Source organism: Lampris incognitus, chromosome 5 (genome assembly GCF_029633865.1).
Source record: "Lampris incognitus isolate fLamInc1 chromosome 5, fLamInc1.hap2, whole genome shotgun sequence".
Classification (NCBI taxonomy): domain Eukaryota; kingdom Metazoa; phylum Chordata; class Actinopteri; order Lampriformes; family Lampridae; genus Lampris; species Lampris incognitus.
The window spans coordinates 67,595,894-67,612,545 of NC_079215.1; the positions used below are offsets into that span (position 1 = coordinate 67,595,894).

The 16,652-nt window shown below is 48.2% G+C and overlaps 1 protein-coding gene across 2 annotated transcripts in view; it reads left to right on the forward strand.

The window, feature by feature from the left end:
• mark1 (MAP/microtubule affinity-regulating kinase 1) overlaps positions 1-16,652 on the forward strand; it is a 72,688-nt gene that overhangs the window by 45,389 nt on the left and 10,647 nt on the right. Inside the window, exons 10-15 of one of the 2 annotated variants that reach the window (XM_056281082.1) lie at positions 7,417-7,536; positions 8,148-8,247; positions 8,426-8,538; positions 12,040-12,196; positions 13,574-13,737; positions 15,378-15,469. In XM_056281082.1, coding sequence (XP_056137057.1) covers positions 7,417-7,536; positions 8,148-8,247; positions 8,426-8,538; positions 12,040-12,196; positions 13,574-13,737; positions 15,378-15,469 — 746 coding nt within the window. The remainder of the gene's footprint in view (positions 1-7,416; positions 7,537-8,147; positions 8,248-8,425; positions 8,539-12,039; positions 12,197-13,573; positions 13,738-15,377; positions 15,470-16,652) is intronic. The other variant, XM_056281083.1, reaches the window with a different exon arrangement.

Here is a 16,652-nt window from a genome sequence, read left to right on the forward strand (position 1 = left end):
ATGGGGAGAGAGAGAGAGAGACTGACGGGGGGGAGAGAGAGACTGATGGGAGAGAGAGAGAGACTGATGGGAGAGAGAGAGAGAGAGAGACTGATGGGGAGGGAGAGAGAGAGACTGATGGGAGAGAGAGAGAGAGGCTGACGGGGAGAGAGAGAGACTGATGGGGGGAGAGAGAGAGACTGATGGGAGAGAGAGAGAGACTGACGGGGGGAGAGAGAGAGAGACTGACGGGGGGGGAGAGAGAGACTGATGGGAGAGAGAGAGAGACTGATGGGAGAGAGAGAGAGACTGACGGGGAGAGAGAGAGACTGATGGGGAGGGAGAGAGAGAGACTGATGGGAGAGAGAGAGAGAGGCTGACGGGGAGAGAGAGAGACTGATGGGGGGAGAGAGAGAGACTGATGGGAGAGAGAGAGAGACTGACGGGGGGAGAGAGAGACTGATGGGGGGAGAGAGAGAGACTGATGGGAGAGAGAGAGAGACTGACGGGGGGAGAGAGAGACTGATGGGGAGAGAGAGAGAGACTGACGGGGAGAGAGAGAGACTGATGGGGAGAGAGAGAGACTGACGGGAGAAAGAGAGACTGACGGGGAGAGAGAGAGACTGATGGACAGAGAGAGAGAGAGACTGATGGGAGAAAGAGAGAGACTGACGGGAGAGAGAGACATGGGGAGAGAGAGAGACTGATGGGGAGAGAGAGAGAGACTGACGGGGAGAGAGAGAGACTGACGGGGAGAGAGAGAGACTGACGGGGAGAGAGAGAGAGACTGATGGACAGAGAGAGAGAGACTGACGGGAGAGAGAGACATGGGGAGAGAGAGAGACTGACGGGGAGAGAGAGAGAGACTGACGGGGAGAGAGAGAGAGACTGATGGACAGAGAGAGAGAGAGACTGACGGGAGAGAGAGACATGGGGAGAGAGAGAGACTGACGGGGAGAGAGAGAGACTGACGGGGAGAGAGAGAGAGACTGATGGACAGAGAGAGAGAGAGACTGACGGGAGAGAGAGACATGGGGAGAGAGAGAGAGACTGACGGGGAGAGAGAGAGAGACTGACGGGAGAGAGAGAGAGACTGACGGGAGAGAGAGAGAGACTGACGGGGAGAGAGAGAGACTGACGAGGAGAGAGAGAGAGAGACTGACGGGGAGAGAGAGAGACTGATGGGAGAGAGAGAGAGAGACTGACGGGAGAGAGAGAGAGAGACTGACGGGGAGAGAGAGAGACTGACGGAGGGGGGGAAAGACTGATGGGGAGGGAGAGAAATAGAGTGCAAGAGAGAGAATGAGGAGAGACGGAGAAAGTGGTTGTGTATTTGAATGAACCTACATCCTAATCAATAACTCATCTTTATGGCGTCCGGGTGGCGTGGCGGTCGATTCTGTTGCCTACCAACACAGGGATCGCCGGTTCGAATCCCCGTGTTACCTCCGGCTTGATCGGGCGTCCCTACAGACACAATTGGCCGTGTCTGTGGGTGGGAAGCCGGATGTGGGTATGTGTCCTGGTCGCTGCACTGGCGCCTCCTCTGGTTGATCGGGGCACCTGTTCGGAGTGGGGAGGGGGAACTGGGGGGAGTAGCGTGATCCTCCCACGCGCTACGTCCCCCTGGTGAAACTCCTCACTGTCAGGTGAAAAGAAGCGGCTGGTGACTCCACATGTATGGAGGAGGCATGTGGTAGTCTGCAGCCCTCCTGGATCACCTGAGGGGGTGGAGCAGCAGAGACCGGGACGGCTCAGAAGAGTGGGGTGATTGGCCGGATGTAATTGGGCAGAAGAAAGGGGAAAATCCCAAAAGAATAACTCATCTTTCAAACTTGGTCTTGTTCCAGAAACTATAAATAAAGCTCAGAACATGACAGGGTGCAGATCTGCAGCAGGTAGGGTCTCCCCTCCTCCTGTGTTCCCACCTGGCCACACACATGGACAGAAAACCCCCGTGTGTTTTCCTGATATTATCAGACTTTTGTGTGGCGCCCAAGTTGATTGAACAGGAAATATGGGGGGGGGGTGTTAACATGCTGCCCTCGAGCTAAAAAATCTACCAAATGAAAACGTCAGTCTGTGGATGTGCAGCCTCCTAGGTGGTTTTGCCTGTTAGTCTGTGGATGTGCAGCCTCCTAGGTGGTTTTGCCTGTCAGTCTGTGGATGTGAAGCCTCCTAGGTGGTTTTGACTGTCAGTCTGTGGATGTGCAGCCTCCTAGGTGGTTTTGCCTGTCAGTCTGTGGATGTGCAGCCTCCTAGGTGGTTTTGCCTGTCAGTCTGTGGATGTGCAGCCTCCTAGGTGGTTTTGCCTGTCAGTCTGTGGATGTGCAGCCTCCTAGGTGGTTTTGCCTGTCAGTCTGTGGATGTGCAGCCTCCTAGGTGGTTTTGCCTGTCAGTCTGTGGATGTGCAGCCTCCTAGGTGGTTTTGCCTGTCAGTCTGTGGATGTGCAGCCTCCTAGGTGGTTTTGCCAGTCTGTGGATGTGCAGCCTCTGAGGTGGTTTTGCCTGTTAGTCTGTGGATGTGCAGCCTCCTAGGTGGTTTTGCCTGTCAGTCTGTGGATGTGCAGCCTCCTAGGTGGTTTTGCCTGTCAGTCTGTGGATGTGCAGCCTCCCAGGTGGTTTTGCCTCTCAGTCTGTGGACGTGCATCCTCCTAGGTGGTTTTGCCTGTCAGTCTGTGGATGTGCAGCCTCGTAGGTGGTTTTGCCTGTCAGTCTGTGGATGTGCAGCCTCCTAGGTGGTTTTGCCTGTTAGTCTGTGGGTGTGCAGCCCCCGAGGTGGTTTTGCCTGTCAGTCTGTGGATGTGCAGCCTCCTAGGTGGTTTTGCTTGTCAGTCCAGTCTGTGGATGTGCAGCCCCCGAGGTGGTTTTGCCTGTCAGTCTGTGGATGTGCAGCCTCCGAGGTGGTTTTGCCTGTTAGTCTGTGGATGTGCAGCCACCTAGGTGGTTTTGCCTGTCAGTCTGTGGATGTGCAGCCACCTAGGTGGTTTTGCCTGTTAGTCTGTGGATGTGCAGCCTCCGAGGTGGTTTTGCCTGTTAGTCTGTGGATGTGCAGCCTCCGAGGTGGTTTTGCCTGTTAGTCTGTGGATGTGCAGCCTCCGAGGTGGTTTTGCCTGTTAGTCTGTGGATGTGCAGCCTCCGAGGTGGTTTTGCCTGTTAGTCTGTGGATGTGCAGCCCCCGAGGTGGTTTTGCCTGTCAGTCTGTGGATGTGCAGCCTCCTAGGTGGGTTTGATTGTCAGTCTGTGGATGTGCAGCCTCCGATGTGGTTTTGCCAGTCAGTCTGTGGATGTGCAACCTCCTAGGTGGTTTTGCCTGTCAGTCTGTGGATGTGCAGCCTCCGATGTGGTTTTGCCAGTCAGTCTGTGGATGTGAAGCCTCCTAGGTGGTTTTGCTTGTCAGTCTGTGGATGTGCAGCCCCCGAGGTGGTTTTGACTGTCAGTCTGTGGATGTGCAGCCTCCCAGGTGGTTTTGCCTGTCAGTCTGTGGATGTGCAGCCTCCGATGTGGTTTTGCCAGTCAGTCTGTGGATGTGAAGCCTCCTAGGTGGACCCTTGCATGAAAGCAAGCAAGTCTGCCATGGAATGACAGATACCAGGCTCTCATAATCTCACAGCCCCTATTAAAAGTCTTACATGTGTTTCACCGTCACTGGTGTCAGGATATAAAATGGAGGAAGGCGAGCGGCTGCTCTGCTGATCGGCTCTCGTTCATTTCTCCAGCAATAACACAACGGTAAGACAAGACTTCAGATGTTTTTACAGGGACGGTTCACCCCAAAATCAGAAATACATGTTTTTCCTCTTACCTGTAGTGCTCTTTATCCATGTAGGTCGAGTTTTGGTGTGAGTTGTCGAGTTTTGGCGATATGGGCTGTAGAGATGTCTGCCTTCTCTTTAATGCAATGGAACTGGATGGCACTCGGCTTGTGTTGCTTAAAGCACCAAAAAAAAAAATCTAATTTGGAAAATCTCAACAGCAAAGTCTCTGTCCAGAAATCAGAACCTGGCTACTGAAGATAATCCACAGACCTTGTTGTGAGTAGTTTCATCTAGGAACTACTTTCTTAGACAGAACTACACCTACATAAAACTGCTCACAGCAGAATCTTTGGATTGTCTTCAGTAACCAGGTCATGATTTCTGTTGCTGTGGAGTTTTTCAAATGTTTTGGCGTTTTAAGCAACACAAGCCGAGTGCCATCCAGTTCCACTGTATTCGAGAGAAGGCAGAGATCTCCACGACTGACGGATGAACCAGAATCATGTTTATTGGCCATGTGGGTTTGCACTACATGGAATGTGACTCTGGTGTCGTGGCTCTCTCAGTGTACTTAACATAGAATAACAACACTACAACACAACAATCTTCACATATATACACAAGGACTGACTTATACAGGGGAAATAAGAGGTATAAAGTGCAGTGGTGCAGAGAATATATCAGAGATGCTGAAATACACGTTAGTAGGTTACTGACATACATGCCTGAGGTAGATGGACACCACAGAGCGTACCAGTATGTACAATGTACAGTACAGTATATACAACATGTACAGTACACTATATACGTGTACAGTACAGTATATACAACATGTACATTATATACAATATGTACAGTACAGTATATACATGTACAGTACAGTATATACTACATGTACAGTACAGTATATACTACATGTACAGTACAGTATATACAACATGTACAGTACAGTATATATACAACATGGTTGGATTTATTGACAGTGTTGAGTGTTCATCTGAATGACAGCCTGCAGAAAGAAACTGTTTTTATATCTGGTTGTTTTGGGGTACAGTGCTCTGTAGCGCCTACCGGAGGGGTGGAGTTGGAACAGGTTGTGACCAGGGTGTGATGGGTCTGCAGTGATGTTGCCTGCCCGTTTCCTGAGTCTGGAGGTGTATAAGTCCTGAATGGAGGGCAGGTCGGCACCAGCGATTTTCTCTGCAGACTTAACTGTCCCTTGTGGTCTGTCCCTGTCCTGTTTGGTGGCTGATTCAAACCAGACAGTGCTGGATGTGCAGAGGACAGACTGGATTATTGTAGTGTAGAACTGAATCAGCAGTCCCTGAAGTAGGTTGAACTTCCTGAGCCGGTAGAGAAAGTACATCCTCTGCTGGGCCTTTTTGATGATTGTGTCTATGTTAGATGCCCCCTTAGGTCCTGGGAGATTGTGGAACCCAGAAATCTGTAGGTTTTCACTGCAGACACCGTGCTGTTGAGTATGGTGGGGGGGCAGTTTTGGGTGGCTCCTCCTGAAGTCCACTGTCATCACCACAGTTTTGAGCGCGTTCAACTTCAGGTTGTTATGGCTGGACCAGAGGGCCAGCTGATCAACCTTCCGTCTATATGCAGACTTGTCACCATCCCGGATAAGGCCAATGATGGCTGTGTCATCTGCAAACTTCAGGAGTTTAACAGACGGGTCACCTGAGGTGCAGTCATTTGTGTAGAGGGAGAAGAGTAGAGGGGAGAGCACACATCCCTGGGGGGTGCCAGTGCTGATTGTGTGGGTGCTGGATGTGATTGTCCGTAAGTTTTAATCCACTGGCAGGTGGGGGCTGGTACAGTGAACTGAGTGGGTTTGGAGTGGAGGATATCTGGGACGATGGTGTTGAATGCTGAGCTGAAGTCCACAAATGGGACCCTTGCGTGTGTCCCTGGGGAGTCGAGGTGTTGGAAGATGTAGTGCAGTCCCATGTTGACTGCATCATCCACTGGGTAAGCAAACTGCAGGGGGTTGAGCAGGGGGCCTGTGATTTCCTTCAGGTGGTCCAACACCAGTCTCTCGAAGGATTTCATGACCACAGACGTTAGGGCAACGGGCCTGTAGTCATTTAATCCTGTGATATGAGGTCTCTTGGGGACCGGGATGATAGTGGAGTTCTTGAAGCAGGAGGGGACTTCACACAGCTCTGGTGATCTGTTGTAGATCAGTGTAAAAATGGCGGCCAGCTGATCAGCGCATATTTTGAGACAGGAGGAGTGACAAGCCGTTCGGGCCTGGTGCCTTCCTGGTCTTCTGTCTCTGGAAGATTTGGCACACGTCCTCAATACAGATCCTGAGTGTGGGTGCGGTTTGGTGGGGAGGGGGGAGCGGGTGGCAGGGAGTGCAGTTGGTTGTGTTGTGGATGGAGAGGGAGAGGCGTGTGAAAGTTTGATTATCAAACCTGCAGTAAATCTCATTTAGATCTTCAGCCAGTTGATGGTTCCCTGCAGTGTGTGTGTGTGTGTGGGGGGGGTGGTCTCCTGTAGTTGGTAATATCTTTCAAACCTCTCCAGACTGATGATGGGTCATTGGCAGAAAACCTGTTTTCAACTTTTCAGAGCAGCACCTGTTTGCCACTCTGATCTGCTTTGTGAGTGTATTTCTGGCTTGGCTGTACTGGATCCTTTTTCCACTCCTGTAGGCTTCCTCTTTGGCCTGACGAAGCCGCCTGAGTTTTGCTGTGAACCAGGGCTTATTGTTGTTGAAGGTAAAGAAGGTTCTGCAGGCCACACAAATGTCCTCACAAAAGCTGATGTAAGATGTCACAGTGTCAGCAAGTTCATCCAGGTGTGTAGATTTTTAATTTTGGGGTGAACTGTCCCTTTAACCATAGTGGTTTTCATGATATAGAATGAATGAAGGTGAACAGCTGCTCTGCTGGTTGACTTTCATTAATGAAAGCTCAGCCATGGGAAGTGTTTTATCGTCGCTACTGAGATGATTTCCGGCTGTGACTGTGATTAATCCTACGCTTGAAATATTTTTATAGCAGAGTTTTAACATTGGAAACTATGGCACTTCCGCATGGTGGCGAGGTGAATGAGATGAATTATTTTTGGTTCCTCCAGTGTTCCTCCGGTTCTCCTATGCTGAGATCAGCTGTGAGGGATTTGCTGGCGTGCAAAATACGATCAACTTCTCGTTTATGTTAAAGACTGTTACCCGGGTACATAATGTGTTTGGTTTAACACTATCTCTGCCTGATCCAACTCAGCCGTAGATACGAGTCTTACACGTGCACGGTTGACTCAGATCGGGCGGGGACAGCGAGCAGCGTTGGTCGAGCGAGCTAGAGAGTGAGTGAGGAGAGGGAGCAGCGATAGCGAGAACAAACGTTTTTTTGGAAGGTTTTGAATCACCGCAACCGTGAGAGGTTCTTCATTATACACTCATAACTGTACAAAAAGTTGCAGACACACACACGCACACACAACACCAAACGCACAATCCCCTCCAGGCTACTGCCTGGCAGAGATCAGAAACCCATAAAGATGTATTACTGAATGCTGTGTTGATATAAATATATATTATGTATAACTTGTCTTGCCTGGAAAATAGACTGAAATTGAATAATTGTGTGTTTATTCATGTATATGTGCATATGTGTATTGATATATGTTTGTCTGTTTATTTTATGTGTGTGTGTGTGTGTAGGAGCTGAGAGAGCGTGTGCTCAGGGGGAAGTACCGCATACCGTTCTACATGTCCACCGACTGTGAGAACCTGCTGAAGAAGCTGCTGGTTCTAAACCCTGGAAAACGAGGCAGCCTGCAGGTAAGATGAGCCTGCCCGCGAAGTGAGATGGGTGTCTAGTACTGTTGGATGTTGGAGCTAGCATGTTGGATGTTGGTGGCTAGCATGTTGGATGTTGGAGCGGTGCTAGCATGTTGGATGTTGAAGCTAGCATGTTGGACGTTGGCGCTAGCATGTTGGATGTTGGTGGCTAGCATGTTGGATGTTGGAGCAGTGCTAGCATGTTGGATGTTGAAGCTAGCATGTTGGATGTTGGTGGCTAGCATGTTGGATGTTGGAGCGGTGCTAGCATGTTGGATGTTGGTGGCTAGCATGTTGGATGTTGGAGCTAGCATGTTGGATGTTGGAGCAGCGCTAGTATGTTGGATGTTGGTGACCTTTCACACACAAAAGCAAAGTGAAACCAGATCCAGATGTTCACACACACCAACAAACCAAAGATCAGTGCCTTCATCAAATGGTGTTTACGCAGACTCAGACCCTGATGATAAAGACCTGACGAAGAGACTGAGTCAGACCAAGACCGTGACTAGTGCTCAGAGCACCGTCTGAATGTCTTGGTGGGTTGATGATCAGGTTGTAACTCTGCAGGTACATGAGTGTAAATGTTCCTGATGTTTTTCGTTTGTCAGCAAATCATGAAGGAGCGCTGGATGAATGTCGGGTACGACGACGATGAGCTGAGACCATTTTCAGAACCAGAACCGGATGTTAATGATACGAGCCGGATAGGTCAGATACACACACACACACATGTATCCTACATAAGCAAATGCACTCATATCACACATAAACATTGATACCTTCTGTCTGGTGGTGCTAAAATGATAGAGTTGTAGGTGATGACATCAGTAGAATTGTAGGTGATGACATCAGTAGTGTGTGCACGTGTTTTCTTTTAACCAATCAGAGCTGATGGTGACGATGGGCTTCCCAAGAGACGAGGTCAGCGAGGCCCTGATTGGTCAGCAATACAATGACGTCATGGCAACCTACCTGCTGCTGGGGAGGAAACCTAACGAGGTACACACACACACTTGGAAGTAAAATTCTCCACAACACTGCAAGTGCCATCTCCCAGAGTCCCAATAGAGTATCAATAGTAAAGTCCAATAGAGTATCAGTAACAAAATCCAATATATTATCAATAGTAAAGTCCAATACAGTATCAATGACAAAATCCAGTAGAGTATCAATAATAATAATAATTATTATTATAATATATTTAAATATTCAGTAAATGATGTATCATATTGCAGTATATTGTGATACAGTCCTTGCCATTAGCCAGCCCCGTTATTGATGTTAGAATTTAATGCGGATTAAAGATTTTGAAAAATTAAACTGAAATTAAAAATGAAGATGAAAGATCTCCCGCGTGGTTCAGCGTCTGACGGAGCCTGAGACAGTCGAGCCTTTAAGCTTTCTGCAAGCACTACAGTTGGAGTTACGTGACAGAATATTTATAAAGGACTGTGAACATTTTATTTAAATATTTAAACGTTAAAGAAAATCTAGTTATTAGCAATGTCTCCTCTATTCAAACAACAGCTCCCTGTAACAGTCCATGTGCTTGTCGCGACAATGTCACCGCGTCATGTTCCATTTAACATTCATTCATTCATCTCATCATCAGCCGCTTCTCCAGGGTCGGGTCGCGGTGGCAGCAAGCTAAGTAGGGCACTCCAGACGTCCCCCCAGATTGGACATGTAGTCCCTCCAGCGAGTTCTGGGTCTACCCCGGGGTCTCCTCCCAGGTGGCCGTGCCCGGTAAACCTCCAAAGGAAGGTGCCCAGGAGGCATCCTAATCAGATGCCCGAACCGCCTCAACTGGCTCCTTTCAATGTGAAGGAACAGCGGCTCTACTCCGAGCTCCCTCCAGATGTCCGAGCTCCTCACCCTATCTCTAAGGCTGAGCCCAGACACCCTACGGAGGAAACTCATTTCAGCCGCTTGTATCCACGATCTCACCCTTTCGGTCACTCCCCAAAGCTCATGACCATAGGTGAGGGTTGGAACGAAGACTGACTGGTAAATTGAGAGCTTTGTCTTCCGGCTCAGCTCCCTCTTCACCACAACGGTCCGGTACAACGTCCACATTACTGCTGATGCTGCACCAATCCACCTGTCAATCTCCTGCTCCATCCTACCCTCACTTTTGAACAAGACCCCGAGATACTTGAACTCCTTCCCTTGAGGCAACAACTCATCCCCAACCCGGATAACATTATTCTCATCTTTAAAACCACAATCCAAATCCTATCCACAATGTTGGATATGATTTGATGGAGCGCAGAGCGAAGCTGAGCAGGCACATGGAGAACAGAGATGTGGGCAGTTAGAGCCGTGGAGAAGAAACAGCAAACTGGTCTGTAATGAAGGATTTAAAAGTCACTCGTGCTGATTAAGGAGGCTCAGTGGGCGACACGCCGCCCCACCAGACACACCTCTAAATGCACAGTAGGGAGCAGATTTAGGGAGCAGTGTGGGAAGATGGCGGCGCCGCCTCACCCAGTACCGACCGTGCAGTGTCTTTGTTCACTTCTGCGTCTAAGTTTGTGTCTTCGTGTGAAGTTTTTATTTTGATTGTCGATTTTTTTTGTTTGTTTAATGGCTGGGGGAGCTGGCGTTGAATCGGCTGAGAGCTTGCGGCCCTGCCCGGAGCTGCGCCCGAGAGGAAACACTGAGGCGGTCTGGCGGCGGACTCGACTAGCATCGACTGTGCCGTGTTTTTGTCTGCGTCGTCGTGTGGAGTGCGGGGGAGGTGTGTCGAAGGCCCCTGGCTGGTAAAGCTGGCATTGACGAAGCAGACAAGGCTCCGTCAACCTGGTCTGCTTCGTCCGATGGGCCCAGGGACCAGGGCCCTGCCTGGAACTGCTCCTGGAGAGGAAGCACTGAGGGCGGTCCGACAGGATGTGGAAGCGGGGCAGGCTAGGCTAACTGCTAGCCCATGCAGACCAGCAGTTCCGAGTCATCCTGGCTGGCTTTGGTTCTCTGGACAGCGGGATGTTTTGGACTTTGTTGTTAATTGTTGTGTTTTTTGCTTTTTGGTCGTTTTTGGGAAATTTTGGATGTACACTACCGTTCAAAAGTTTGGGATCACCCAAACAATTTCGTGTTTTCCATGAAAAGTCACACTTATTCACCACCATATGTTGTGAAATGAATAGAAAATAGAGTCAAGACATTGACAAGGTTAGAAATAATGATTTTTATTTGAAATAAGATTTTTTTTACATCAAACTTTGCTTTCGTTAAAGAATCCTCCATTTGCAGCAATTACAGCATTGCAGACCTTTGGCATTCTAGCTGTTAATTTGTTGAGGTAATCTGGAGAAATTGCACCCCACGCTTCCAGAAGCAGCTCCCACAAGTTGGATTGGTTGGATGGGCACTTCTTTGAGCAGATTGAGTTTCTGGAGCATCACATTTGTGGGGTCAATTAAACGCTCAAAATGGCCAGAAAAAGAGAACTTTCATCTGAAACTCGACAGTCTATTCTTGTTCTTAGAAATGAAGGCTATTCCATGCGAGAAATTGCTAAGAAATTGAAGATTTCCTACACCGGTGTGTACTACTCCCTTCAGAGGACAGCACAAACAGGCTCTAACAGGTACTATTTAATGAAGATGCCAGTTGGGGACCTGTGAGGCGTCTGTTTCTCAAACTAGAGACTCTAATGTACTTATCTTCTTGCTCAGTTGTGCAACGCGGCCTCCCACTTCTTTTTCTACTCTGGTTAGAGCCTGTTTGTGCTGTCCTCTGAAGGGAGTAGTACACACCGGTGTAGGAAATCTTCAATTTCTTAGCAATTTCTCGCATGGAATAGCCTTCATTTCTAAGAACAAGAATAGACTGACGAGTTTCAGATGAAAGTTCTCTTTTTCTGGCCATTTTGAGCGTTTAATTGACCCCACAAATGTGATGCTCCAGAAACTCAATCTGCTCAAAGAAGTGCCAATCCAACTTGTGGGAGCTGCTTCTGGAAGCGTGGGGTGCAATTTCTCCAGATTACCTCAACAAATTAACAGCTAGAATGCCAAAGGTCTGCAATGCTGTAATTGCTGCAAATGGAGGATTCTTTGACGAAAGCAAAGTTTGATGTAAAAAAAATCTTATTTCAAATACAAATCATTATTTCTAACCTTGTCAATGTCTTGACTCTATTTTCTATTCATTTCACAACATATGGTGGTGAATAAGTGTGACTTTTCATGGAAAACACAAAATTGTTTGGGTGATCCCAAACTTTTGAACGGTAGTGTATGTTTTTGTCTTTTGTGTTACACTGCTGTGGGAAACGGAATTTTGTTTCTTTGTGTATGCAAGTACATGTAAGAAATGACAATGAATTGTTCCTGATCCTTGAAATTCTAGAGTATTTCCATAACATCTTAGTTCTGGTAGGAAATCGCCTTAATGTTGGCGGAGGAAAAACCAGTCGCGGATAATACCGTCAGTCGTCGATGTACTATCCGATCGTCAGTTGGCACAAGCTTACCAAGCCAATCTGTCTCCCTCCAGCAGTTTGAAGGAGGGGAGTCCTTGTCCAGCAGTAACCTGTGTCAAAGGTCACGACCCAGCAGTGACCTCAACAACAGTTCCAGCCAATCCCCAGCCCACACCAAGGTCACACGCAGCGCCTCAGCCAGTCAGAAACAGCGGCGGTTCAGCGACCACGGTAAGTTGATTTCTTCGAGTACATCATAAAACTGGACTCGCGAGCCAGGCCTCACCCGAGAGAGAGGACAAACCTGTCCAGAAGATCACATGACCCGCCACGCAGTGAGACTCACTATCACGATCAGAGCTAGTCAGTCGCTCCAGGATTTCGCGGGCTTTTTGGGGGATTGTTGTGGCCTTAATTGCCTGATTTCGATGCTTTTAGCCGAATGTGCGGCAGAGAGTGAAAATTGCAAAAATAGTTGCAATTTTTTTAAAAAATTTATTAAAAGTCGAAGGCAACTTGTTCCAGTGAGAATAAAACCACACTGTTCTGAGCGTCATAAGTAACCTTACCAAAAAGGCTCCGGGTTACAAAGATTCTAAAAAAATCCTGCACCTAGGGGGTATTCCCCAAAGCAGCAAACAGGCTTAAATGTTAAAGTGCACAGAACATCACCACTACCCATGCATACTGGATCTAACTCACCGTGATTCTCTCCGCGCTTGCAACAGATCTGGATGCAACAGATCTGGATGAAGCAGCTGTGGATGCAGTAGATCTGAGTGCAGTAGATCTGGACGCAGCAACCTCTGTCGTGGTGATTTGTCTTGTCTGTTGTGCACGCGTTTCAGCCGTTCCCCGGGTGGGTTTTGCGGCGGTAGAAAAGTGTTTTGTCAATCGATGACTTTCGTTTGTGTTCCACCACAACGTTGCACGTGGTGCAGAACAGTTTACCCCCGCTCTCGTGCAGAACATCAGGTAATTGCCCTGCGCGGTCTTTGGCAGTCATTTCAGTTGGTAAACGTGAGACGTTCGTGGCGCACATGTCTGCATCTTCACAACCGGAAACAAGGAAGCTTGGTGACGTGTGGCTCAATGGTTTGCGCGGGGGACTGCTATGATTGGTGCAACTCGCGGGAAACGGCGACGATTGGTCAGGTTTTTGCGGAAACGTTGCGGTGATTGGAAAAACCTGCAAGGTCGCGCGGAATTCGCGGGGATTGGCTGAATTTGCGTTGCGATCGCGAAATCCTGGAGGCACTGGTTAGAATTACAATCAGAATCAGAATTCAATTTATTGTCATTAAAAACAATGTGCAGGCACATGTTAAAAATGAAATGAGAGTGATGCCAAGTAAGTTGTAACATGTGATGTTACTCAGTGTGACACTTACACATAAGACAGAATGGAAGAGAAGTCATTTAAAAACTAAATCAGTTAATTTGAAAAATAAAATTCAGAAAATCACCACAACATACTAATATTGCATCATCAGAATATTAATACTCTTATCACCAGATACAGTCCGGGTCTAAAATGGTCCCGTAAGCGTCTGAGTCCAAATGGTGCTGATTCTAACATGGCGTCTGTCTCTGGTACTCGGCTCTCAGTGCCGCCCTCCATCCCGCCCGCCATGTCCTACACCAAGCGCTGCCAGGTCAACAGCATGGAGAGTGACAGGAAGGAGGAGTTGGCCGCCACTGGCTCCAAGAGCGACGTGCCGGCATCTCCGCTGGGTGCACAGGACAGGAGGAAGTCGGCTACGGTCTCAGGGGTGAGAGGTCACTACTGGCGTGACGTGTCAGGTCTTTTAACAGGGCTGTGATCCAGGCTGCCAAAAAATGGCAAAATAATAAAAACAATGAAAATAAAGAGCAAGGATAACAGTAGCGTGAGAGCCGTGCAGTGCTCACATTAAATATAGCCGCAAGCAGCAGTGGGTTGGTCCAGTCACTTGCCGCGTTATGGCTTCATACGTAAGCTTAGGGGCGGCACGGTGGCTCAGTGGTTAGCGCGGTTGCCTCACTGCAAGAAGGTCCTGGGTTCGAGCTCCGGGGTTGTCCAACCTTGGAGTCATCCCGGGTCGTCCTCTGTGTGGAGTTTGCATGTTCTCCCCGTGTCTGCGTGGGTTTCTTCCGGGTGCTCCGGTTTCCTCCCACAGTCCAAAGACATGTAGGTCAGGTGACTCGGCATCACTAAATTATCCCTTGGTGTGAATGTGTGGACCCTGTGATGGCCCGGTGGCCAGTCCAGGGTGTCTCCCCACCTGCCGCCCAATGACTGCTGGGATAGGCTCCAGCATCCCTGCGACCCTGAGAGCAGGATAAGTGGTTTGGATAATGGATGGATGGATCCAGACTGTGGCGCGTGCTAACCAGGACATGAAGCGACTGCCATGCCATGTAGATCTTGCCTACAAAGAATGTGCCTAGATCTAAACTACTACTAGTGTGCTGCTGATGAAACTGGACACACAGATATACTAAAGTCATTGCTCACTCACATCAGGGGAAGTGATTGTCACCAACAAGCAGATGACGTGTGTTGTCTTCCTGAAGGGTTTGCGTTGATGCAGCTTGGTAGTCAGAAACAAGGTGGTTTTGTGAGTAAAATGAAACAGTCGTTAAGAACACACGGCAGACTAAACGGTCTTTTTTCAGAAATATGCTTCATTGGGTAGCGTAGCAGTCTATTCCGTTATCTACCAACACAGGAATCGCCAGTTTGAATCCCCGTGCTACATCGGGCGCCCCTACAGACACAATTGACTGTATCTGCGGGTAGGAAGCCGGATGTGGGTATGTGTCCTGGTCTGATCCTCCCACGCACTATGTCCCCCTGGCGAAACTCCTCACTGTCAGGTGAAAAGAAGTGGCTGGTGACTCCACATGTATCAGAGAAGGCATGTGGTAGTCTGCAGCCCTCCCCGGATCAGCAGAGGGGGTGGAGTAGAGACTGGGAAGAGTGGGGTAATTGGCCAAGTACAATTCAGAGAAAAGGGGGGGAAAATCCAAAAAAAAGAAATTTGCTTCATTAACAGGAGGATGCATTACATAGTACACAGTTGTAGAGTATGTATTAACCAGTACAGGATGGGGTTTGTGACACAAGATAGGTAACAGACAGTTATCAGACACACCGACACTCGGCGGTGAGAAATGGGTAAAGGTTTTAAGTTCAGGAGTCAAAAGCTCAAGAGGAAACTCTCTGACGCTGAAGGTTTTACTTCCTGCTTATAAATGAACTTCCTGTAGGAAATGGTCAGTCAGATAGATGGTAATGTACATGAGATGACCAGTTTTTAAGAAGTTTATAAAGTTTTTTTCATTAACTTTAAAAACCATTTTGTCTGAACATTGCCCAAGGTTCAGAATCATTTGCAAGACTGAGTGTGTGTGTGTGTGTGTGCTACAGAGCAGCGGTTCCGTGACGCGGAGGAACACATATGTCTGTGAGAGGACGAGTACGGACCGCTACTCAGCCATTCCTAATGGGAAGGACAGCAGGTGAGAGGAATTCTGGGAAAATGCACTGAAATAAGCTGTCACAGAAGAAAAGAAACCCATATAACTCTGTCTCTCTCTGTCACTCTCACTTTTTCCTTAGTCTAGAGTTTAAGAATGGGCAGAGAAAAACCATTCACTCTCTGCGTACTAACACTGGTGTGCAGCTGTCAGAGATTTCTGAGATTCTGAAATACGCAGCAGGGTTTTACAGTGATCTCTATAAGAGTGAATTCAGGCAGGATGTGCTGGGGGCTGAATCATTCTATGATGGCCTAAAAAAGATTGAGGAAGCACTCAGTACAGAGCTCGAGGCACAACTGTCCCCTGAAGAACTTCACGACGCCCTGCAAAATCTGGAGAGTGGCAAGGCACCTGGTATAGATGGTTTACCTGTTGACTTCTATAAGTTTTTTTGGCCGGTGCTCGGGGATTTGTTGACTGTCCTGAGGAACAGTGCAACTGAGGGGCGGTTGCCTCAGAGTTGCAGAAGGGCCGTCATTACGCTCTTGCCGAAGAAAGGGGATTTGCAAGACATTAAGAAGTGGCGGCCAGTGTCCCTGCTCTGCACTGATTACAAGATCTTTTCTAAGGTGTTAGCAAACAGAGTGAGAAAGGTGATGAAGGAGGTCATCCATGTTGACCAGACTTACTGTGTGCCTGGTAGGCTGATCACTGACAACATTACATTAATTAGGGATGTTTTGGACATCTCTAGTTCATTGGGAGTTGAAACTGGTCTTATTTCCATTGATCAGGGAAAGGCTTTTGACTGGGTTGAACACCAGCACTTGTGGCACCATGAAAGCTTTCAGTTTCAGCCCAGGTTTTATAGCTAAGATCAAGGTTTTGTACAGTGACATTGAGAGTGTACTTAAAATTAACGGTGGTTTGAGTGCTCCTTTTAAGTTTCAAAGGAGAATTAGGCAGGGATGTTCTTTGTCTGGAATGTTGTACTCTCTGGCCATTGAGCCCCTGTTGCATAAATTGAGGTGTGAGTTGTCTGGAGTTGCTTTTGCTGGTTGCGGTGCAACTTTTAAGCTCTGCCATATGGCTGATGTAGCTGTGTTTGTAAAGGACCAAAAAGATGTTGATGTCTTAGTAAAAAATGTTAACTTTGGTCAGTTATCAGCTAGGGTAAATGGGAAAAAGTGGGGCACTGATGGTAGGAGAGGGACTGAATGGT